Source organism: Dromaius novaehollandiae, chromosome 28 (genome assembly GCF_036370855.1).
Source record: "Dromaius novaehollandiae isolate bDroNov1 chromosome 28, bDroNov1.hap1, whole genome shotgun sequence".
In the NCBI taxonomy this organism is placed as follows: domain Eukaryota; kingdom Metazoa; phylum Chordata; class Aves; order Casuariiformes; family Dromaiidae; genus Dromaius; species Dromaius novaehollandiae.
Window position 1 is genome coordinate 3801580 of NC_088125.1, and position 24604 is coordinate 3826183.

At 48.5% G+C, this 24604-nt stretch overlaps 2 protein-coding genes and 1 long non-coding RNA gene across 4 annotated transcripts in view; 2 read left to right on the forward strand and 1 right to left on the reverse strand.

The window, feature by feature from the left end:
* LOC112991453 (uncharacterized) overlaps positions 1-18971 on the reverse strand; it is a 62377-nt gene extending 43406 nt beyond the window's left edge. The window contains exons 1-8 of one of the 2 annotated variants that reach the window (XR_010385353.1): positions 18870-18971; positions 14836-14927; positions 14231-14298; positions 12483-12585; positions 11772-11906; positions 10537-10701; positions 9398-9541; positions 2985-3111 (exon numbers count right to left, since the gene is read on the reverse strand). This is a non-coding gene — a long non-coding RNA (uncharacterized LOC112991453). Of the gene's footprint in view, positions 1-2984; positions 3112-9397; positions 9542-10536; positions 10702-11771; positions 11907-12482; positions 12586-14230; positions 14299-14835; positions 15854-18869 lie in introns of those variants that run through there. The other variant, XR_010385352.1, reaches the window with a different exon arrangement.
* Positions 1307-8628, forward strand: LOC112991446 (keratin, type II cytoskeletal 6A-like). Its single transcript, XM_026113926.2, has 9 exons — positions 1307-2014; positions 2617-2831; positions 4612-4672; positions 5170-5265; positions 5571-5735; positions 6419-6544; positions 6861-7081; positions 7446-7480; positions 7605-8628. Exons 1-9 carry the CDS (start codon positions 1433-1435, stop codon positions 7922-7924), a joined length of 1821 nt encoding a protein of 606 aa, XP_025969711.2. The 5' UTR covers positions 1307-1432; the 3' UTR covers positions 7925-8628.
* Positions 15951-20987, forward strand: LOC112991447 (keratin, type II cytoskeletal 5-like). The gene is made up of 9 exons (XM_026113928.2): positions 15951-16551; positions 17523-17737; positions 18294-18354; positions 18552-18647; positions 18893-19057; positions 19288-19413; positions 19796-20016; positions 20282-20313; positions 20431-20987. Exons 1-9 carry the CDS (start codon positions 16042-16044, stop codon positions 20646-20648), a joined length of 1644 nt encoding a protein of 547 aa, XP_025969713.2. The 5' UTR covers positions 15951-16041; the 3' UTR covers positions 20649-20987.
* The last annotated feature ends 3617 nt before the right edge of the window (positions 20988-24604 follow it).

Here is a 24604-nt window from a genome sequence, read left to right on the forward strand (position 1 = left end):
ATTGCGTTGCTTGGGCTTTCATCTCTCTGCCTCACACTATTATCTTATCTGGCAAGTAACCCGCCGGGGTCAGTGGCCCTCGTCACACGAGGATGTGGCTGGGCAGAGTCTGGCACGTGGTTTTCAGATGTTTTTGGGTGGGAGGGAGGAGACATCTTCTCTTATAACCTGCATCCAGCTCTTCATGGACATGAGAGAAGAAGGTCTCAGCTCTCCTACCTTTAGGCTGTCCTAAAGCACGACACAGCCCCGCCACGGGGATCAAAGCGCCTGGGAGGTGGTTCACCCAAAAGCTCAAGCCCAAAGGGCCAAAGTTACCCCCAAAAATCTTCTGACTGAATGATCTCAGGAGGGGTGGGAGGAAGCTAAAACAAATGCTGGTGAATTCCCCCGCACAGAATGCCTCAAAGAGCCAGCGATGGTGTGAAAACTGTATGTTAGACAGCAAATATGGGGGGGAGGGGAAAGAGAGATAAAAATATGATTTCTTATGGAGCTTTTGAACACCATGTCTGACGAGAAGCAATCCTTTCAATCATCGCTTTAATATTTTATAGGTCCCATAATGCTACTTAACGTAATTTAGAGTTATTGTGGAAAGGCGATTCCTTTGCTGTCGCTGAAAGACACGCTAACTAATTTCACGGGTCCTGTTTCTCCTACAATCAGGGAAGATTATTTTTTGGTAAGATCTCAGAAAATGCTGCCACGAGACAACTGTCACTCAGCTCACGGCTGTAAGCCCACCCCGTGATCATTTAGAGCCCTTTTCCAAAATAAATCAAAAGACCTGCACTGACAAGTCATCACCTTTTGCTTCAGACTTTCAAAACTGATTAGAGTTCATGCACGCCCAGTCCCAGACCAGGTGGCCTTGGAAACCTCAGCCCCTCTTTATGCAGATATCCCATCCTGCCCTTTTAGCTGCCCGACGGGTTAAACCCTAAACCTGACCTTGCAAAGACTTCGGTGCAAGGAAGATAACTCAAATGAGTGAGCCCACAAAAGTTATTCTTCTTGTTCACGTAAGGAAAAGCAGCTCCCAGGGTCTTGGGAGAGTCATGTTGCATCCTGCTCCGGAGCACGGACCTCAGTGACTCGTCCCATTCAATTCTAATTTCATGACTCAGAGCAGCGGGCTTTGGCGGGGGGAGCTCTATCACTCCGTTACTTTCTTGCCTGCAAACAATGCATTTTTCAGCGCCTCACCATAGCCTAGGTGTGTTTGACAAGGCAAGTTGCTGCAAGGCACATCAAGTTCTGAATTCCTGTGCCAAGTTTTCCAAGCAGATAAAAGAGGAGGCTCCCAAGCTCTCCCATCACAGGGGTTTCTGTCTCCGTTGCCCTCTGCTCCTTTCCTGCAGCTCAGCTTTTATTCACCACCTTTTTTTTTTCCCTCCTGCTCTTTGCATTTCCAGTTAAACGAGCCACCATGAGTCGGATCTCTTTCAGATCATCTACCGGAGGCGGCATGAGGGGCTTTAGCTCGGGTTCTGCTATCGTAGGAGGTAGCGGTGGTGCCAGAAGCAGTTTTAGCTCCGTCTCTGTCTCCAGAGTTGGAGGAGGAAGAGCCGGAGGTGGAGGAGGCTTCGGAGCTGGTGGTGGCTTCGGCAGCAGAAGTCTCTATAACCTAGGCGGAAGCAAAAGAATTTCCTACAGTTCAGTCGGTGGAGGTCTACGGAGCGGAGCCGGTGGTGGATATGGCTTTGGTGGAGCAGGATTTGGTGTTGGCTATGGTGGTGGAGCAGGCGCTGGTTTTGGCTTAGGAGGAGCAGGCGGTGGTGGCGGCTACGGGCTGGGCAGTGGATTTGGGCTGGGAGGTCCTGGATTTGGCGGTCGAGGTGGTCCCGGGTTCCCCGTTTGCCCGCCGGGCGGCATCCAAGAAGTGACCGTCAACCAGAGCCTCCTCGCACCCCTCAAGCTGGATATCGACCCCGAAATCCAGAAGGTGCGAACGCAGGAGCGGGAGCAGATCAAGACCCTCAACAACAAATTTGCTTCCTTCATCGACAAGGTGAGAGTTTGGTCTTAAACCATCAGTCTGTGCATATCCTCAGGTGCCGCAGGAAAGAACAAAAGGAAGAAACTTCCTTTGGATTTGGGGACTTGCTTGAGCTAATCCCAGCCAACAGTGTGAGTTTGGCATTAGAAATTCCCACTGGCTGAAACTAAGAATTGTCTTAAATTTCCTCTTTGCAAGGATGAGTTTTTCTAGCATCTCACTTATCCCCCCCGCTGTCTCCCCCTCAAATCACACAGCCCTGGGGCTGGATGGATCTTCTGCTGGTGTAAAATGGCAAATTCCACAGAACTCAATGGGATACCACCAGTTTAAACCATTAAGGCAGTTAAGCTGCAAGACTAAAACTGCAAATGCAGGTGTTTGGCCTGCTTAGCAGCCCTCAGAAGATCTCACTAAGCACCTCAGGTGCTTTTGATACTTTGGAGAATCTGGTGCCCTAAAGTCCTGCAGGAAGACCCCAGCCATTTCTGCCCTATATTTGCAGCATCTTTCCACCTCTCCTCTCTGTATTGAGTGACCCCTTTTTTTCCTGGCAGTGGGTTTTGTGCATCGCTTATGTGGATTCAAGCATATGCCTGTTTTTGTTTTCCCAGGTGCGATTTTTGGAGCAGCAGAACAAAGTATTAGAGACCAAATGGACCCTCCTGCAAGAACAGGGTCACACAGTCACCAGAAAGTCCCTTGATCCCCTTTTTGAAGCCTACATCAACAACCTCAGACGGCAGGTAGACAATCTCATGGGAGAGAGGGGAAGGCTGGACTCAGAACTGAGGAACATGCAGGACATGGTGGAAGATTTTAAGAACAAGTAAGAAATCGTGCTCCACAGTCTAGATTATTAATAGCTGTGAAAATCAGGGCAGACAGTTCGCGCTCTCGGGAGCATGCCTGGGATTTGCACTAGATTCCCTATCCTATTTGCAAAGATGAATATACAGAAGCGAAACCCAGTGTCAGTTACCTCTTGTTACGCCAGATTTCTTACATGCAGGATCAGCATTTAGTGCAGAATTCATTCACCCACGGGAAACTGCTCCAGTGTGATGGGGGTCACGGTCTGATCCCACGACTCTCCTGAAACTAAACACCTGGAGAAGGCAAAATGCATAACCCATAAGCATAAGGGGCATGGGAAAGGGATTGAAACAGAGCCATAAAATGTCAGTTCCGAAAACCCCTAAAAGACCAACATGTTTTTCTCTTTTTGCAGAGGAAATTCCAGCCTTTCCAGAGAGACCCAGGCTATCTGTTTGCGCTTGGGCTCATTCAACTCTGGCCACATAAAAGATGCTCGGCTCCTCCGAGGCCATTGTCTGGGCTCCCTCTAAAGTAAACCAGAGAAAAGGATTTCCCTGGGGGAGGCACTTTATCCCACCCTAAGATAAGCTGGCTGATCCAGGTGGATGGAGCCTTTTAAGGACATACAGTCTGCCTCCACCACTCACAGAGGGCTTTTAGGTTTTGGGTTTTTTTTTCTCTAAGGTGAGGCAGCTAATTTTTAGATGGCTGAATTCTGGCAAGAAAAATCTTTCCCGTATTCAACGAGATCTGGTCAAGTGCAAATTTGAGAAAAACACCTCGGAGGCCTGAAATACGTTTATATTACATAGTTAAATATGCAAACAGACAGATTTTGGGGCAAAAAGCATTTAAAGCTGGCAGGGTGGACTGACACAAATTAGCTTCTGCTAAGTTTTACTTGGGTGCATTTCAGGTCTTGATACATATTATAGTCTTTTATAAATATTGATCAGGCCAAAAATGACCAAAAAGATTATACGGATTTTGGAGCTACCACCTGGGAAGAGATTGTCTATATTTCAAGTCTATAGTCATTTCCCAGTCTACTGGTGTTTTTTCCTCTTCTTCCCAGGTCCATTTGGAGATCCATCCGCAGGGATACCTATGCCAATATTAGTTAGAGAACTCGCATAAACTTGCCTTTAAAATCTGGGTCTCTGCCTCAACGGTCTACATGTTTTGTCTACTTTCTAGCTAAGCCCTGCCCTGATTATCTGATGAGAAGATATTGCTCTGAGCCATAAAAAGTTCTGCAGAAGCATAGTCTGAGCATAATGATCTGCTCTTGCACAACCACGGCTCAAGAATCAGACTTTTTTTTAATTAAATGGTTCAGCAGGTTATTCAGAGCCATCACCATTATTATAATATCAAATATCAAATTGTTCCATTATTATATATTTGTAAGTATTGCAATGCAGCTTCATTGAAAGCCTTTGCATAACTTTGCTTTGCGAAAAGGTCACCAAGAATACCAGCTCCTGCCTTCCTACTGAAACGGGCTCTGATCCTGCCTGCATTTATGCACAAGCTGCATTTTAAGGACAGTGATTGGTATCTATTAATTTTTTCCAGGACTACTCATACCATGGAGTCTTTGTAAGTTCAGAGTCAGTAATCATTTGCTCTGCATCTACTCTGGATTGCAAACAACTGGGAGCCTTAGTAAGGAATATACCTGTGAGCCACAACTAATAATATGGGACCGGAGTGATCCCATCTCTGCTTCCCATGCTGGCTTTGCTCTTCATTTCCAACAAAGCCCTCTTATTTGTTCATTCTAACAGATATGAAGATGAGATCAACCGGCGCACCGGTGCAGAGAACGAGTTTGTGGTCCTCAAGAAGGTGAGTGAAACCGGGAGTTATGGGGTGGACCCTGAAAGGAATTCAGCATGCAGAGTCCAGCCAAAGCCAAAGGGAGTTGGGGTCCACCAACCTCACGGTTGAGTCTTGTGCGTAGATGTGATGCTGGGATGTCAAGGATGGGCTGGGCCAGATCCTCTTCAGGTCGCTGAATGAGCACAACCTTCTCCACGACAATGACTATATAGCACAGTTGGAGGAGCTGCCATGTGGTCGGAAGATAGGTTACAAAACATCTGACTTCTTGTGGCTCAGTCCAGTTCTGACTCCCAGTCACATCCGCAAGAGTCAGAGCTTTGCCCTTTGACCAAGAACTTGGTTCTGGCTCACAAACAACATGCCCAACATTACACTACAAATGCCTTGACCATATTAATGTAAAAACAACAGACTTGGAAGCAGAGCGATGGTCCTACTAGTGTCCTGAGATCCCTTTGGCTTGTGGGATCACCAGAAGTCTTTGGCTTTCTTCTCTTTAGGATGTGGATGGTGCTTTTATGAACAAGGTCGAGCTGCAGGGCAAAGCAGACTCGCTGGCAGATGAAATTAACTTCCTGAGAGCTCTCTACGAAGAGGTAAGCAGCCTCCCTCCCCCTGCTAGCATCCTCCACAGCTCCCCACCATACAGCTCTCAGTATCTGGTCATTTCTTATATGGCAACACAGAGCTCTGGCCACCAGGTTAGGCACTTTACAGGCAGTAAAACTGCCTTTTTGCAGTTTAATGTAGCTGTAAGACAGAAGAGGACAGACAGGTAGAGACAGAGTAGGGGAAAACGCAAGAAAACAACAGGAAAGCTTGACAAAGAGGACTCCTAGGACATCTCCTAGGTATCTCCCAGATACCAAACAACCGACTTCATTTTTTGCATCTTCTGCAGGAATTGTCCCACGTGCAGCAGCAAGTATCTGACACCTCTGTGGTCCTGTCCATGGACAACAACCGAAACTTGGACCTCAACAGCATCATTGCAGAGGTCAAAGCGCAGTATGAGGACATTGCCAACAGGAGCCGGGCAGAGGCTGAGGCTTGGTACCAAAACAAGGTGGGTAACCACCATGACAAATGGGGCTGGCACGAAGGTAATTTTTGTGATTGTGACGTGATGTGGCACCACATTAGCTGTCAGGAGGCAGAACAAACAGGGAAAGGATCCCAGTGCTACTGTAGAGATGAATTTATCTTTCTGTGTGTGTTGCAACAGGCTTTTGAGTACAGATCTCACCGTTCGCCCTTGCGACGCTATACTGGACCAGCCTTACTTTCCCCATGGTGAAACCAAGGGATGTAGGCTTAAATGCCTTGACCCTGGGCTCACAATGAGCCACAGGGACACCTGGCCTTAGATGCAGAGCATTCCTCTTTTCCTCACAGTATTTTAATAGTAGACCAGGCTATGCATAGCCCATAGCTGCTCTGTGCAGTGCCATAGCCTTGTCCTTAGTACTATGTTAAGAATACAAGGAAGCCTTGGGGATTTTACTGAGTCCTGAAAACTGTATTTACTAGAACCTGCGCACTTCTACATTGATAACTACGAGCCAAGGCTCTTATTCCAGGGACAGCTTTCTCAGAGGGAGATGGCCCTCCATGACCAAAATCCAGACTGGCGCTCTGTGAGTGTCAGGTGATTTGGGAATAAAAGGACAAGTGCCCTGAAGGCTGCTCACCCTTCCCGGGCCCAGAGCCCTGCAGTACCTAACCAGCACTCTTCTTTCTGCATATCAGTATGAGGAGCTCCAAGTCTCCGCTGGGCGGCATGGTGACGATCTGCGCAACACCAAGGTAGAAATTTCAGAGATCAACCGGATGATCCAGAGGCTGCGGAACGAGATCGAGAGCGTGAAGAAACAGGTAGGATGGGGAAGCTCCAGCCTGCAGCAGAGCAGCCGCTGCAAGGTGGAGGGCAGGAGGGAGGTGATGGTGATCCTGGACAGCATAAAGAGCCAGATCCCGGCTTTGGAGCAGGGCTGGCAGGGGCAGCATGAGAAGGAGCATGGCCCTCTCTGCCTCTGCACATCAGAGAAGGTTCCACAGCATGAGCATGCGCTGCAATAGCCACTTTCTTGCTAGGGAAGCAAGTCATGAGCTATTAAATGAATCCAGCAAGGGCGAAGAGATGTAAGGGGCAGCCTAGTTAAACAACCAACTCCGTTTCCCTTGCTCGCAGTGTGCCAACCTCCAAGCAGCCATTGCCGAGGCAGAGGAACGCGGGGAGCTGGCCCTCAAGGACGCCAAGGCAAAACTGGCTGAGCTGGAAGATGCCCTGCAGAAGGCCAAGGCAGACCTGGCCCGGCAGCTCCGCGAGTACCAGGAGCTCATGAACGTCAAGCTGGCCCTGGACATCGAGATTGCGACCTACAGGAAGCTGCTGGAGGGAGAGGAGAGCAGGTGAGCTCAAGCATATGGTCCTGTTGTGCACTGCTCTTCAGAGGGGGGCACATCTCCTTGGGCTCAGAGAAACTGCTTCTCCCAGTGGACTGGAGCACCAAGTGATGTAATAAGACAACAGAAACCAGGGTATTTTTAAACTGTGAGCTTTCCAAGAAAGGCTGAGCTTGTCCAGCTCCTGGCATCTTTTGCACTAATGAATCCCAGCATTAGCACCATCACCCTTCATCTGGGTGGAGAATCCACCGGAGGAGAATCCTTACTGAAGGCCACAGAAGTCATATTAGGTGGTCCTAGCAGCTAATGTTACATCTTATCTGTGGTTTGGCATTATCGCTTACTTTCCTTCCTTCTTTCCCAACAGGCTCGCAGGAGAAGGAGTTGGAGCTGTGAGCGTCTGTAAGTAACTCCACCTTCTACCCATCGTCACTCGTCTCCCCGCCGCGGGGGCGACCGCATGGGTCCCCCTTGCTCCGGGGAGCCAGAAGTGTCTAAGGCGGGTGTACGCTGTGTTTCCTTGCAGCCGTGGTGAGCACCTCGAGCGGAATGGGCTACGGTGGCAGCAGCCTGGGCACGGGCGGAGGTCTCGGCATGGGCGGAGGTCTCGGCGGAGGTCTGGGCGGAGGTCTCGGCATGGGCGGAGGTGGCGGCGGCAGCGGCTACAGCATGAGCAGCAGCAGCGGATTCGGCATGGGAAGCGGAAGCGGAGCGCTCGGTGGGGGCCTGAGCTATGGCGGAGGCAGCAGCTTCAGCTCCGGAAGCGGACGAGGCATCAGCTCAAGCACGGGAGGCAGCGTGAGGATCGTTTCCAAGACCACTACCAGCAAAAAGACCATCAGATAAGGATGGCGAGCCCGGATTTCGAACGACAGCGTGTTTCCTGCCTTCTGAAAGCAAGTGCTGCCCTACAAATCAATGGTGTAAACAGCTGTGCTAGACCCTCTCCTTCTCGAAACCTTCGCCCTGGTCCCTAGGAGCACTGGGTGAGACAAGGACCCGTCGCAAGAATCTGGAGCACCTTTGGCTAAAACATAGGTTGTAACCTCTGTCATTGACAGGGCTTTGGAGTGCGTGACGGTCCCCAGCGGTGGCCCTCTTTCAGCACAGTACTTGTTCTTCCATTCCAACTTCACGTCCCCTTCGGAGTCACGTATTCAACACGAAGCAGAAGCACTTTGCTGAATGGGGACAGCCGATTCCTTCAAATTTTGGGGTATTTCTGCTAACTGCTGCCTAGATACAGCTCTGCAGAGAAGATCATAGCAGCAGCCTTGCGAAATCACAGTTCCAGGTCCTCAGCAGTGAAAATAGCTCCAAGGCACTCTAAAACCCTCTGTCTGCAACATGTGTTACAACCTCCAAATGTTTTGTTTGCAAGATATTTCTAGCCCCTTCTGTTTTTCTGAGATACCTGTGGGAAAGGTTATTGCTTTCTGCGTATATGAATTGCCACACTGATTTCTAACTCTTTGTCCTCACGGCTATAACCTCTTGACTTCAGGCCTACCATACTGTATGTCCAATAAAGAGCATTTGTCATTTTTAAATCTGCTGCTTTTTGACTGCACTTACTTCTCCGCAGACCCAGTCACTGATGGGTGCTGTCCCCAGCTGGAGTGAGGGCTCTCTGAAAATAGTCCATAAGAAAGGACTGCTGCCTTAGGGAAATCAAGCTCAATTTTAGGACTCAGACTTCGGTGTGGCTGTAGGACAGGCTGGGATGGGTGGAAAGGCAGTTTAGATGGATGGGGAACTGAGGCATGGGGAGTCTAAGCTGCACCAGGTCTGAGCCAAAAGCCGAATCACTGCAGGCCTCGGAGTGAGGAAGCACAGGGGAGAGGGAAAAGGAAGGCCATTCCCAAAGGTTTCACCAGGATCCATGGGTTAACACTTTCGGGGCTCGGCTCAGACACTCAGCCAGCCCAGCCCCTAGCTATGGATGCAAACGGGGACAAATGGTGCGGCAGACAAGTACAGCTCAGTCTAGCATCCGCCCTGCGGCAAGGATGTGGCAAGAACGTCCTCAAACAGGGGCTGGGGGGCTCTTCATCGGAGCCCCAGGGAGTGGAGCAGAGAGCCAAACACTGCCGTAACCAGAAAGACCATTTGAGAGGGAGGGTGGCACTCGAAAGAGGGGCAGACACAGGCTGAAGCTCCAAATATCCCACCACGTGCAGCATTTGTGCAGCAAGGTTACCCCAGTACACGCGAGCGTCTCGCTAAACAGCACTTAATGAACCTGAGCTCTTCCAAGTTGCCCCCAGGACGCAGCCTCCCAATACCCACCCGACTCCCAGGGAGGTTTTATAGACCTACCTTAAAGGAGGATTTCACGCAGTCCCTCGCTGTTCCCGGGCTCCCTCCTGTGGCTCCACGGGGATCCCCTGGCTTGCTCCCTGCAGCACTTCAGACCACGCGCGAATCCTAGCAGCAATAGGAGCCAAGGCACAAAGTGGGAACCTAGAAGCAAAGGCAGCAGTTGGAACGTAAACCGAGGGTGGTAAAGGGGCCGGTGCAGCAGGGGACTAGACGAGGACGGGATCTACAGCCTGTCGGAGACATCAGTCCCAGAGGGAAAGCAGCCCCTCTTCCATGTTGGCCACCCCACATTGGTGTGCTGCAAACTCTCAGCCCCCTCAAACTCCAGTATCGAATAAACCCAGGCGGGTCCCTGGGAGAGAGGAAAGGGGCACTGGCCGTGCCCGGCTGCAAGGCAGAAGCACCTCACGCCCTGCACAATGGAGAACACGCTGCACGGCTCGACGCAGGGAAAGCCCGGTGCCCACCAGACCCCAGTGCACCCAAGCGCCAGGGAGAAGTGTGCAAGCGCTGGACCACCCAGCGCCGTGTCTCCAGCAGCTGGGGACCAGAGCAAGGGAAAAGCGCACTGCAAGGGCTTGAAGCCCCAGCCGTCCTGCCGTGGGGCTGGGGCTTAGACCCATGAGTGTCCCCTCCAGCACGTGGGAGAAGATGCCTGGCCTCAAGGGAGTGAGCGCATGGGTTGCAACGTGCTGGCGCGCAGAATGATGGCTTGGGAAAGCCGAGGCACCCCGGTTATGCCAGAGGTCTTGTGTAAAGGTGCGTAGGTTGGGTTTCAGCCATTTAGCGTTTTGCGTCAGCAAAACATCATGCGTCATCAAGCATCTGACCGTCTTTCTTAGGCTGTTTTAAGGAAACAGGCTGCGGCTTTCAAAGCAGAGGCTGCTCCCTTTGTGACAGGCAGGACATACGAGCTGGGCTTTATTATTAAACGTGTGTGTGTGTGTGTGTGTGTGTGTGTGTGTGTGTGTGTGTGTGTGTGTGTGTGTTTTAAATCAGTGAAAACTTCCAGAATCAGAGGCTTTTGTTTTTCAAACAGACGTGCATACAACACTGCTGTACCATGACATGTGAGCCACAACCAACAGAGAACCCGCAGTGAAACCTGGTTATAAGCTGATCCGCCACGTCCTTACCCGTCCCGTGGTACCTGGGCATCTCTGCAGTCTCCATCAGTCTGAGGCCACAGGCTGCTGCTGGGTCCTTCTCCCGCAATCCGAGGGTGAGGATCCCATATGGAAACCCCACCTAGGAGCCAGTGGTCAAACTGCAGATCCCTCGAGGCCTCTCAGCTCTTTACCCTGGGGGTGTAGGAAGAGGAGCAAAAGAAACATGAAAATGCCTTGCTGGTGTCCCACCACGTCTTGTGCCTTCTCAACTCAGAAAAGTCTCCATTGCTCCTGGGGCATCTCCCTGAGCTGCTCTGATATTTCTCCAAAAGCATTTCCCTCTGTCTTTCTCTTCTGCTTCTGATGTGCCCTATTTCAGGGGTCGTGTTTCTTAGGAGCACGAAGCTCAGCGTAAGCTTTACCAAGACCAAAAAAAAAAAAAAAAAGTAGTGAGCAGCTATCAGTCTCTTTTCTGTTTCCATGGGTTGTGTTTTAAGAGTCCCCCCGATCGCCTCTTCTCCAATAAAGCAGACAGCAGATGCAAAAAGTCATCTTCCAGTCATCTATTTCTGATTTGCAGAGACTGGGAGAACTCAAAATTGACAAATAATTTTACCTGGCAACATAAACAAATACTCTGGGATTTTAGAAAACTACTTCTTTTAACCAACATTACATTTCAACATTTCCTATGGAAACATCTCCCTCTAACATTTCCACATGAAACGCTGTAGCTTTTGACTCAAAAGCTGATTTTTCATCAGAGAGCTCACACGCTTTTTTTTTTTTTTTTAATTTCCAAATAGTTTACATAGCCTGAAAATGAAATAAAACGTGAAAACGGCTGCAGGGAAGGTACACAAGACGCAACAAAACCAGCTGCAGAACAATATTCCCCGCTACAATCTGCGAGGCATGCTCCAGTCTGAGCGTTGCTATTTAAACAGGGCCACGATATCCCACTGCCCAGAGCAACCGGAGTTCGGAGTACGCCAAGCGCTGCGCGGTGCCAAGCGCTGCACGGCGGCAGCTGGCGACCCACGAGCTCGCGCACGGTGGCATATAGCAGTGCACTGCAAATAAACACGAGGCCTCTCCAGCTCAGGGCACTGCGACCAGCGACGCTTTCCGGGATATATGGAAAATCCTCGTTATCTCACCAGCTGCACGCTTTAAGAATGGCATTGTGTGGATCTGGGTCATTTTAATAGGGAGAAATTAAACTTCACACAAACTCTACTGCTCTCTGGAAGGAAACCCACCGGGAACACGCTTACACGCAGGACAGAGCTGTGGGACACGACACGTGCAGGTGCAGAGCTCATCTGAAACAACAGGACTTTCCAGCAACGCAGTCTCCAGCGCCTGGTGCTCTTTATCAGGAGAAAAGACTTATCCTGGGGCCAGGAGAAAGGAGGAGATGTTACAGCACTGCTCCGATAACCTTCGGTGTTGAAAGACCTTGCTTTCCACGTGGAGCTCAGTGCAGATCTTTGCCTCGGCAGACCTATTCATGGATTAGAGATGGGCTCACGAAGAGTTACAATGGAATTTAGGATATTTAGGTTTCTTTGGGTACCATCATCTAAGCATCAGAACTGGACAAAGGAGGTGTCAGCTGATACCCATCTAAGGTCAGAGGCTCCTTTAACATACTACAAGCCATAGGGGAAATGAGACCTCCCTGTTCTGCATGAAGCATCTGGCAACAACAGCAATAATGAAGGTGAAGTTATTCCAGAACCCTGGGCTGCATCGGTGTCTGCGCTAGCACAGAAAATAATTATCTGGAGAAAGCAGGTCACACCCACACTTCAAAGTCATCTAATAGTTATAGCTCACTGGCCTCCAGATACTGCTGGGAACAGGCTCAAAGGACTGCAATACCCATCACAGGGCAACACCTATGGGAAAGCTTCTGAGGAATTCATCTTAATTCACCCCTTCGGGAAATGAGATTCCCGGGTACTCACCTCCCGTTCGGGAGCTCTCGGAGGTTCCCATCCCCGCAGCACGGGGACACTGTGAGTCGCGCGGTCCCTCATGGAAAAAGCTCAGGGTGACCAGCTTCATTAACTCGGGATGAAATAGTAAAATGCAGTCAAAATAAGCAGGGATTGAATTTAGTCTAGCTGCCCGAATTTAACCCAAAGGCTTTAATTTAAGCAATTAACCTAAATTACAGCCTTGACTTTACTGATAATTAAACTGAGATTAGGTAGCACAGGTGAACCAGCCCAAGTTAGTAAGATGCACTCTTAGTTTATGAATATATGTATTTTTGCAAGAAAAACACACAGAGGCACTTTTAAACTTCTCAGCCTTGTCTGAGAAAGGATATCCATCATCCAGACAAAGGCTTCCAGGGCAGATGCTGGAGAAGAGCAGAGATGCCAAGAGAAGGCAGAGAGCAGCTGATAAAAAACTGCTGGAGGTACCAGCTGCTCATTCTCCAGGTACACAGAAAACAGGTCAAACTTCTCACTCAGGGGGTCTGAGTTGCCTTTATTGCCCTGGTATAGCCAGAATTCGCTTTCTTACTCTCAAAGGAGTATTTATTATCAGAGAGGTGCCAGAACTAAACTCGGCCAGGATTTAACTCCAGGTTTACAGCCCGCCGTAGCGGCATCTCCTGCCTCTGGGTTGGGGACTTGCGCCCAGTGCCGCCTGTCCCCTCTGCTCAGCCTGGGAGGGAAAAACAAAGAGGGGAAGGGAAGAAAGAGGCTTTGGAGCCTGCTCGACCTCACAGTCGGCCTCAGCCGCATCGGAGGGGTTCTTACCTGGCCCAAACACAGCTCCCTTTTTCTGATTTAGGAGAAAAAACTACTTGAGGGAGTGCAAACGTTATCCTCTGGTGGAGGAAGAAAACTCCCTATCAGAGCAGTTATCTACATCTGAAAAGCAAATTCACTTACATGCCCGGAGCTGCAGGGTCCATGGGAGACACAACCCCAGGAGCTACCTAGAAACCCAGTGTTTCATCAACAGAGCAGGGTGGGGGCCCCCGTGCCATCACCCCATACCCCAAACCTGTAGCTACAGCTCCTTGTGCTCACCCTTCTACCTTTGGTAATTACCTCTCCTCTCAAATTCCTTCCAGATGAGTGACAACCACATCACCTCCACCCCAGTGCCAAAGTGAAATGGAGAGAAATTAATTTCTTTTTACTTGGTTGGAGGAGCTGTCTTATTACTATTATTAACAATGGACTCCAACGCAGTTGATGTATTCTTTGGCTAAAAAAGACAAGTTTCATATGTAAAAGGAGCCTGAGGGCAAAAGGAAAGTCCTGACACATCACGCTCTTAGTAACCAAGGGTGGGTTTCAGGCTGGCTAACTCTGTACACTCTGAGTCAGCCATTTGGTCTACCGGCACAGTGCTGGAGATGGAGAGCAATCTCCAGGGGCTTTCCTTCCATCTCTCTTGGGGTGGGAGGAGCTATCGATCGGTAGCGATCTCCACTGACTATGTCAAGTACAGAAATCCTTTTAGATAGCCAAAGTTATGTAAGAGAGCAATTCCCAAAGGAGCCATAGGCATTTAAGGAGAAGGCTGGCAGCTTGCATCCACTTCTGAGCATTTTGCTGTCTGGGACTTACATCTCCCATGAACCAAGCGCACCATGGGGAGGTGGGAGGGAAGTGTCAACCTCATGCATGCAAATCCTGATATATGTCAACTGGTGGGCAAAGCCCAACACTGTTCAGTAATCCCCTACCTTTTGGGTGCAGATCCATTGGTTGCAATCCATTTACTTCCAGTTCCCATGGACCCGGTGACACAGCCCTGCTGGGCAAAAATTGCAGGAGCAAGCCCTTGTTTACAATAAAAGCTCAGTCTTCTAATTGACACCAAAATATATAATTGCTATTTATTCCCCTCCTCCTTTTAAAAAGTAAATTGCAAATGCTTAAAAATAAAAGTAAATCTGAAAGAAAGCAGCCATGAAGACAACCGGGGCACAAAGTACTTCTGGGGTTATAATTAACTGTGCTACCTTGCAAGACGGAGGTAGTTCAAAGCATAACGCCCCTCCGCAGGGGTGATTCCTCGATATTACATTATACCTGTACTGCGGCCAGCACCTGCTCAGGCTTGTAGATAACAGGGGAGGAAGCTGTTCGGGGGCAAGTGTGTGTAATTTCATCCTGCTTCTATAAACAAAGTATGTATGAATCATCTTTTCCTGAACTAGCTGAAACACAATGAGGACCAAAAATGCATGCCACCCCTCAAAATGAAGTTATTTTTCACATTTTCCATTTGATTTCTTACTTGATCTGCCTGCAATGCTAAATGCAAAACAAAGGGCTGCACTGGTACCTGAGGCTGAGAAAGGGAAGATCCAGGGTGTCTCAGTGCATCCGGATCGCTGCTGGTGTGGATCTAGGCAGAGGGAATCCTGCAGCGCACTTCTGTAGTGAATTCAAGCACGCGGGATCACACTTTCAGATACGTGGTGCTTGCCTGAAAGAGCTGATTAAATCTTTGGGAAAACTATACCACAGTCATGTTTATAAACTGGGAACAGCCCTGGAGTACTCCATTTCCATACAGCCGGTAGACCCAAAGCAGTTCTGACTCCTACAATCTTTCCTCCTCCTATTTTTTTTCCTTCATCTTGTTTGTTTGTTTGTTTCCATCCTCCTAAAATACCAAAGTTGAAACCTTCAAAGCCAAGCTACTGGCACAACTACCTGTGATAGAGCTGAATGGTAGCTGTGAACACTGCTGCCAAAATCCGCACATGAACAAATGGCTTTGTCAAAACTTTCTGTTTCCATTCCTGTATTTTTTAGAGTGACAGAAGAGTTAGTTTGCAGAGGCAAGATTTTCAGAAGAGCTCAGGATGCTGAGCCCAAACAGAGCTAGAAGTAGAGGTTTTATTGCAGATCTTCTGTTGCTGAGGCACAGAGGGAACTTAACAGTATATTTCATCCCCAAAACCCACAATAAAACAATTTACTCTGCTGCAGGGCATGTTGTAAAACACAGCTTTGCCTGAAAGATTCCTTTGTATAAAATACAAGGAACTGCAACATTTTAAAATCCTGCTTGCTAACAGAAGGGAGTGAAAGCAATCCGGAGGGATAAAGTTTTCAGGTAAGAAAGCTGGTGAGCGACAGGAATTTTGAACGGTGTTTTTCTCTCCGTGCCCAAAGACACTCACTGCAACTTTCAAACCCTTTGATACGGCAAAGAGTCCGGCTGTCTACAAGGATGGCAGAAGGCAACAGTTATTTCCAGACAATACCACTGTTGCTTAGAACCTGGCTATATTATTCCAGAAGGGCGTGTGTGCGGGGTGAGTTCACTCTCTAGAATGCTGTCGGACATGCCAAGCCTAATTAATCAGAAAGATGATCCACCTCATCAAAACCCATCCCAGTCTCATAAATGCATAAAAGGGCTCTTCTGCACCCGTGGAGAGTGCAGGTTCATCTTTTTTCCCTCCTACTCCTTGCTCCAGGCCAGCACCTTTGCTTCTTTATTCTTGCTGTAGCATCCATCCCAATCCAAAAACCAGCAATGTCTCGCCAGTCCACCGTGCGGATCCAGAGGGGAAGAAGTGGCTTCAGCACTGCTTCGGCTGTTGCCCCCAAAACCTGCCGCACCAGCTTCAGTTCGCGCTCCGTCAGCCGGGTCGGAAGCTGCAATGCTGGCAGTGGGTTTGCTAGGGTTGGTGGTGGCTTTGGAAGCAGGAGCCTCTACAGTGTTGGCGGATGCAAGAGGATCTCTGTGGCTGGACGGGGTGGTGGCTTCTACGGATCTGCAGGTTTTGGTGGTGGCGCTGGTAGCGTGTATGGTTGTGGTGGTGGCTTTGGCATGCCAGTTAACACTGGCTACGGATATGGTGCATTTGGTGGTGGCATGGGTGGCCCTGGATCCCCAGCTGGGGGAATCCATGAGGTTTCAGTCAATCAGAGCCTTCTGAAACCTCTCAACCTGGAGATTGACCCCAGCGTCCAGAGGATCCGAAAGGAGGAGAAGGAACAAATCAAAACCCTTAACAACAAATTTGCCTCCTTCATCGACAAGGTGAGACTCTTTTCTTAGGAGCTTTACAAGCCCATAAGCTGATCAAGAAGGACTTGGAAATAAGGAATTAAACTGGAACATGCCACAGTCCCCAGAAATTCCAGGGAACGGTACCTGCTACGTAGTGGTTGCTATGAATTAATCATCTAGCATTCGAGGTTCTCCTCATTTGCTACTTGACATTAGTAGGCAGTAGACAAAGAGAGCTCTAGGAGACAATCCCATCCTTCTGGAGATGTTGAGCTCTCTGCATTGAGCATTGTAGGAGATTTCACAACAGGCTTTTAGATGGTTAAAGTGAGATGTGAGCAACCCATCTAAAAGGACTGAGAAAGCAATTACACAAATTGGCACTAGGGACAAGTAAGCTTCTCATTGCATGAATTTTCCTAAAAGACATTTAAAGCCATCAGCGAAACAGTGCTGATATGTTCAGACTGTTAGTTCAAAACAGCAAAATCCAACCTGACAGCTCAGTCTGCTTCATTTCCTCATTGTATTAGATGCACCAGGGCATCTGCTTTACTTCTGTTCCAGCTGAACAGCTCCTCTCTGCTTTCAAGGATAATGCTACCTTATTTTGGAAATTTTGAGGGGGGGTATTATTTGAGAGGGGGGGAACTGGCACTTTATTATTCTTTTCTGATTAAGAGCGCAAACCTTGATTTGATCTTTATCTGACTTTGCATGCAGCATTCACACAAAATGTATGCAACTTATCATGTTTTAGCAAAGGGAAGAAGTGGAAGCATGGTGCAGGGAAATCAGTAGTCAGAGTTAGTTTGCAATACTGAGAAGGGTTCCTCTAATCAAATAGCAAATTCCTGCTTCTACCAGATGAGAATTTGGGAATAAAGACTAGCTGGAAAGGGTGCTTCATCACCTCAGCTAGTACTGAGATCCAGTATTTGCAAGGAAAGTTCTCCAGATCACTGCTCTTTCAAAACACTTCAGGATATTTCCGCTTGCAGGTCCGATTCCTTGAGCAACAAAATAAAGTGCTGGAGACCAAGTGGAGCCTGCTTCAGGAGCAGGGAATGAAAACAGTTAGAAACAACATTGAGCCGCTCTTTGAGACTTACATCAACAATCTCAGGATGCAGCTGAACAGTTTGCTGAGCGACAAGGGAAGGCTGGAGGGAGAGCTGGTCAACACACAGTACCTGGTTGAGGATTTCAAGAAGAAGTAAGTCTACTGAATCAGTGATCTACCTATCTGTGTGGGTGCAGTCCTTCTCCATTTCCCATCCTTAAGCCAACCAGGGAACCCCCCAGGTGAGCCTCTAAAAAACATACTGGGACACAGAAAATCCTAACAGCAAAGACTGTGCCATTTTATCAAGATATACGGTAACGGAGACCCAAATACACAAAATGTTTAGGGAGTAATTTAGAATATGATCAAAGACTTAACTAAATTACCTCCTGAGAAAAAAATTACATGCTAGGACTGAGAGCTTCAGGATAGCATCCTTAATTTGCTTAAGAAAGGCAGAAGAAGTATGACTAATGGCCAAAAACAGGAAAAAAGGAATAGCAGAGATTTCTTTAAAAAAAAAATAAGTGGTTTACTTGTCTTAACTACTTTAGCCTAGGAACTTTGCTCACGGTCTCTTGTTCAGATGCTCTGTAGGAGAGAAGAGCATTGTATGCAAAATGCTCTTAAGTTCATTTCAGCAAACTAAAATCACTTCTGTCTGTTACTTGCCTAAACAAATGCTCCTTCTGCCTCCCTCCATTAGGTATGAAGATGAAATCAACAGGCGTACAGTTGCAGAGAACGAATTTGTGACACTTAAGAAGGTGAGAGGAAATTGCAGAATACAATTTAACGATTACTTGTAGAGCTCTAATCATCTGTTCATTTACAAATCTGGTCATTCATATTCCAAAAGCTTTTTTAGGGCTTCTTCCCTGGACTATTACACCAGGGACAAGCATGCTCCTGACTTGCTAATAAGAGTGTTTAAACTGTATTACCTAAATATCTCATCTTCCAGGATGTAGATGCTGCGTATATGAACAAGGTGGAACTACAAGCCAAGGCAGATGGGCTGTCTGAAGAAATTAATTTCCTGAGAGCCCTCTATGAAGCAGTGAGTACAACCACCTTCCCAGCCATTTACACCCTCAGAGTTAAGAGGTTCCCTCCCTCCTTTCCTCTGAAAGCTTGTAATTTCTTCCCTCAGGAGATGCTAAATCCTCTCCCTCTTCAGAGTTATACTAACTGTCTTAGCTTAGATAACAATCTGTAGCCTCTCCCAGATCCGCACGCTCATCTGCAAGTATGAGAACGTCTTCAAAGTGAATTAGCTCACCTCATCTCCTGCTCACTTTGCAGGAACTCTCCCAGATGCAGACACAGATCTCTGATACCTCTGTCGTTCTCACCATGGACAACAACCGAAACCTGGACCTGGACAGCATCATCTCGGAGGTCAGAGCACAATACGAGGACATCGCCAGCAAGAGCCGGGCTGAAGCTGAGTCCTGGTACCAAACCAAGGTGAAGGAATTGGGGGTTTCTATTCTGTTACCTTCATGTCTTTTCCTGAACCGATAAGGAAAGACTCTTCTAAAAAACATCTCAAATGCTGTGTATTGCACAGCAACACTCCCGCTGCTAGTTTGGGCTCAAGAACAGACCTGTGCTTTCCAGCAGCCCCCTCCCCAGACACTGGGTTCCTCCCAAGCCGATGGTTTTACCTTGACTGGTTGTTTGTCTCTCTGCGACAGTACGAAGAGCTGCAGGCTACGGCGGGCAGGCACGGGGACGACCTCCGCAACACCAAGCAGGAGATCTCTGAGATCAACCGTCACGTCCAGCGCCTGCGATCTGAAATCGACAGTGTGAAGAAACAGGTAAAGGGCAGCAGAAAACACATGGGGTTTTGCCTTCTTAGCTGTATAATCTGGGCCAATTTACCCCGGCAAGTCCTGCTCAGTGTGACCCTTTTTCTCTCAAAACAGAACTGCCACTAAAACCAGTTAGCCTGATGGTGCTGCCACAGAGGCAAATAAATGAATAGAACTGGGGCAAAACCCTAAGGAATGTAAGCAGCTTTGGGGCTGGCAGTTCAGCCCGCAACACAAACCTTTTTCTATGAGCACTAACCTCAGATCCCTACAGGTTAAACCAGTCCTCACTGCTTGAATGAGACCTTGTGATTTCAGGGCAGAAAAAGAACAAGTCTAGGCTCTAGGTCCTGGATGGAGAATTTGACTGCTGGTTTCTCTTCTCTAGTGTGCGAACTTGAAAGCGGCCATCGCGGATGCTGAAGAACGTGGGGAGCTGGCCCTCAAGGACGCCAAGGCAAAACTGGCCGAGCTGGAAGATGCCCTGCAACAGGGCAAGGCAGACCTGGCCCGGCAGCTCCGCGAGTACCAGGAGCTCATGAACGTCAAGCTGGCCCTGGACATCGAGATCGCGACCTACAGGAAGCTGCTGGAGGGAGAGGAGAGCAGGTGGGTGGCAAACACATCCCTTCTGATCCTGATGTTGGAGAAGCAAAGCACTGCAAGTGCTGGAGATGTTCAGCAATTCTGAAATGCACAGGCTAAACAGGGCATCCTGGAGGGAGAAAGGGTGGAGTTAGAATAACATTGCAGGAGAAATCCACGAATTATGCCAAGTTTTTACTTTTCTCCTGAAAAGTTCCTAAGAAGCATCCTGCATCCCCCCCACCAAAGCTTCTTACCTCTTACCTTGCTGCGTTCTGTCCCCTAACAGGCTCGCTGGAGACGGCGTGCCAGTGAATATCTGTAAGTCACTAAAATACATGTACTTACCTGATCTCAGTATTAATCTCTGAGCATGTCTCTGCCCCTGAGAGGCCGATACCCTGAGGGACTGAAAGCTCTGCTTTTCCTTTTCTGCAGCCGTGACCAGAACAACTATTGGAACGGGATATGGAGGAGGAAGCAACCTCAGCATGGGAGGGGGAGTCTGCAGCATGGGAGGGGGAGTCTGCAGCATGGGGAACAGCTTCAGCTGTGGAAGTGGTCCTGGCATCAGCAGCACCACCGTTGGAGGTGGCAGCAGCTCCAGCGTGAAGTTTGTCTCAACCTCCTCAAGCAGAAGAAGTTACAGAAGCTAAAGATTTCAGTTCCGATGCCTTCACTCGCCAGAAAACACCTTAACACTGGTCCTTTATTAAAGCATAGTTGGGGTCAACAGAATGAGGGCCTAGAGTTAGCCTCCTAAACCCTATGTCTTGTCGCACAAGAGCCTCACTTTAGGAACTGTCTCTCAGCTGTGTTGTCTAGCACGTGCTGTGTAGGGCTCTGCTACTGAACACAAGTCCAGCTTTTAAATTTGCAACTTGCTTGTTACAGCTCAGCATTTTTGGCCAGATTTTGTATATAAAATATGTCCCATGACTGTTTGTCTCTCTTCACTTTCTGGTGTTTGTCTAATAAAATGCGTATGTAATTTCTTCTATTGTGTGGACCTTTTAATTAAAGACATGGAACAGCAAATGCAAATGCAGATAACAAGCACTTCTCCTAGGGCCCTGCCCAGTTAAAGGTGCAGAGTTTTGCTCCTCATTCACATTTCCTGAATCTCCCCATTAGCAGCCAAAACACACAGAGAGAGTGTAGCACCAAAGGGAGTTTTGCCATCGACTTCAATGCACCAGGTCTTCACATTGTGCAAGTAAAACACCTGGAAGCTAAATGCGGGGCACGCCAAGGCAAGAGTCAGGCACAGGGGGAAAAGGAGGTCTAAGAGTCATTTACTATGCAGCTTCCAGCCATAATACAGCCAACAGCCTGGCTCCCAAGGGGCACGAAGGGCACTGCCAAGTGAGTGATGTACCTGTATAAACACATAATAATAGGGAACTAATTAGCAGGGGAGTCAGAGCAACCACCCGACTTGTTCAAGACTATCAGTCCATCTAGAAACCCCATTTACTGGGAGACTTCTCACCTAAGCCTAGATGCCAGCAGCGCAAACGGCTGTCTGAGTGGGTTGACGGGATGCCCTCTCCACTCAGAGCACGGCACACTGTCCACCCTGTTTTAGATATTTATTTTGGGCCTTGGATGCTCATGTTCTCTCTCCTTTGACTACAAGCCAGCAGAGGGTCCAGTCTATATGCATTCATGCTACACTGGGGGGAGATCTCTCCCACCCAACAGCTATCAGAAATACCTAAGGATGAGATGAGCTAATTACAGGATCCTTTGGTGACCTGGATACCTGTCAGGAAGAGAAAGTCTTCAACATCCAAATGTTTCTTCACATTCCTAGAATGCACTGGAGACAAGATCTTGTTTTGAGAAGGTGGAGAAAACCAGAGGAGGTGTAGCAATTTTAGATGTGGTTCTGAGTAATCGGGAGAAATTAATTGAGAAGTAAAAGCAGAGCATCGTCTGGCCGAAAGCTACAAAGAAGTGATAGACTTCACTGCCCCTGGGAGAGGAAGATGAGTTGAACAAACATAGGGGATTACAAAAAAACATCCAATCCCCCCATGTATCTCAGTAAGTGCAGGGAATTGGGTAGATTGGGACTTTTAGAAAAATACTTTAAGAGATGGGTGAGTAGAAGGGAACTGGCAGTCCCTGAAAAAGAGACTGTATTCAGGTTTGCTTTTGAGACCAGCAGCTTACAGTGATTTCCTCAGGTGCTCTGAACTCTGCACATTCCTCTCCGTATCCCTCAGGAAATCTCCTTCTCCACAAAACCTTGCAGGCTCGGTTCCGGGTCTGCTGTGGCTCTCCCCTCCTCCTGCTCCACCATCTCTCCAGGCACTTCTCCATGCTGAGTACACAGTGACTTTCTGGGGAGGAGCAATCTCTCTCCTCCCTCCAAACAGCAGCCTGGGCAAGGCTAAGTAATGGTCTTCCTCACTGCTGCCCAAACACACTCTCTAACCGAACGGGATGTAAGGTACATAGCCAACAGGCAAGTCAAATGGATGCATCCGTTGCATCAACACCTGGATTAGAGCATAGAGAATACAAAGTCCTTCATTTAGCATGGGAAAAGCAGAGGCCTTTGGCGTTCTGTCAATGCGTCCTGGGCATCGCATTTTAAGCAAGATACCAGAAAAGCAACAGACACAGCTTTGCATCTCTGGTTACATGGGCAATGTACAGCTGTCCTTGCTCTACAGCAGGGCTCTGGTCACGACGTACCTAGCCTTCTGCGCACACTCCTGTTTGACCAGATAAACAGAGCCATAGAGATGTCCCCGGGCTTGCATTCCAGTAGGAGGGAACAGCCCTCGTTAATTCTAGCACCGCTCAAGTTAAGACCTTAGTCATAACAAAATGAATGCTGCTTGCACTCAGGGGCTCGAATTTGCAACGTGCAGAGAGAACTGTACCTCCAAACTCCCTGATCACTAATTGCTACCTGTAGCATTTTCACGGAGTTCTTCAGGACACACGCAATCTGCGGCTTAGTCACAGAAGCTCCTCTCTCTTAAGACTGCTGCGTGTCCTAACTCCAAATAGCCGAAACACTCCCAGAACAGTTATTTTAGCTTCATTCCAGGGTGTGTAATGAAAACTTTAGAAGAATAGAAAGCAAAAAGAAAAAAAAAGCATGGCTGAGAGGCAAAAAGAGATGATGGGCATCTGCAAATTACCCTCTAGGGACCTTCTGGCCAAACTCAATTGACAGCCTCCGAGTGTGAAATGGCAAGCACAAACACGCACTTGAAAGATGTGTCTGCAAACGCCTGCTCCGTATCCCAGTGCCAGCACGTGTCTTTTTAATGACTGGGGAAGGTTACGACTTCCCAGCAAGTGCTCTGCAGGTGCACGGCTAACACCTCTGATGACCAGCTGCTCAGGTTATGCACGGCATCGACAGGAGAGAAGTGCCTAGCATGGTGCAAACCCAAGGGCTGCAAGGATTGAAGGAAGCAGGTCCATCATCAAAGCCATGGGCACCCAGACAAGCTACTGGGAGAGACCTTTGAGCAGCTCACCTGTTTTGGGACAAGTATCCATGTGTATAGTGTTTCTGCACAGCGTGCATCTGGCAATTCAGATCGCATGTGTGGCTTTCACTGGAAAAACGCACTACTTCACATGTCCTGGGAGCTATGTAAAATAAGAGTAGAGGGAGTTATCTGAACAGTGCTACAAGCCCCGATCCTATATTTCCTTGTGAGTAAGAGGCACTGGAGAAGGAAGACAACAGATTGGTGTGTGGAGGGCAGCCTGGGAACAGGCTTCACACCATGTAGAGACAAGGTCACCAGTGAGTCAAGAGACGGCACAAAATCTGTGAAGGTGAAGTCTGCATAAATTGCCAAGTCAGGTTTTGTGTTGTAATGGCCAACAGAAACTCCCTCCCAGGGCATATTCTGATATTTCATCACCTGTCGGTCTGAATCAGAATGACACATAGACACTTTCTGCAGAAAGAAAAGGTCTGAATGCCATTCATAAAACTACCGTTCGTGTCTTTCCCACTCCCCAGCTGGTTTTTGATAGCTGATGGTTTGAGACTTGCATTAATGTCCCATCACCATCCTGGCTGTCCCTCCATCACTTCTTTCTCCCTTCTGTATCTGCTCTGGTTTAAAGGCCTCCTGTTTGGGCATGAAAACGAGTGACCAGAATCCCCAACAAGTTGAGGCCTGAGGTGCTGATGCCCTGCTGGGGCTTACTCAGAACCACAGCATCAGGAAAACAAAGACCCACACTAGCAAAGTTCTCACGCCTCGGACCACTGCACAGTGAAAGAATGTGTCCTTACACAAGGAAGGGATTGATTCACCATGAAATACAGATGAGTGAGCACTTGCCTAACACAGGGAACCATCTGACTGCAGAGGTAAAAGGAAGGAGGGGGAGAAGAATGGCTGTGAACAAGAGTTGAGCAGGCAGTATTTAGTGTTTTTACAGGTATTTCAACAGCTAGACCATGACTGTCACAGAAAAATGCAATTCTTGCACTTCGTAAGTGCTTCGTAGGTGAACTCACTGCTCGCACTGCTGCTGGGTGTGCCGAGCCCAGTTAATCAGTAAGATGAGCACCACACCAGACCCATCCCCAGCTTGCAAGGGTATAAAAGGGCCGGTCTCA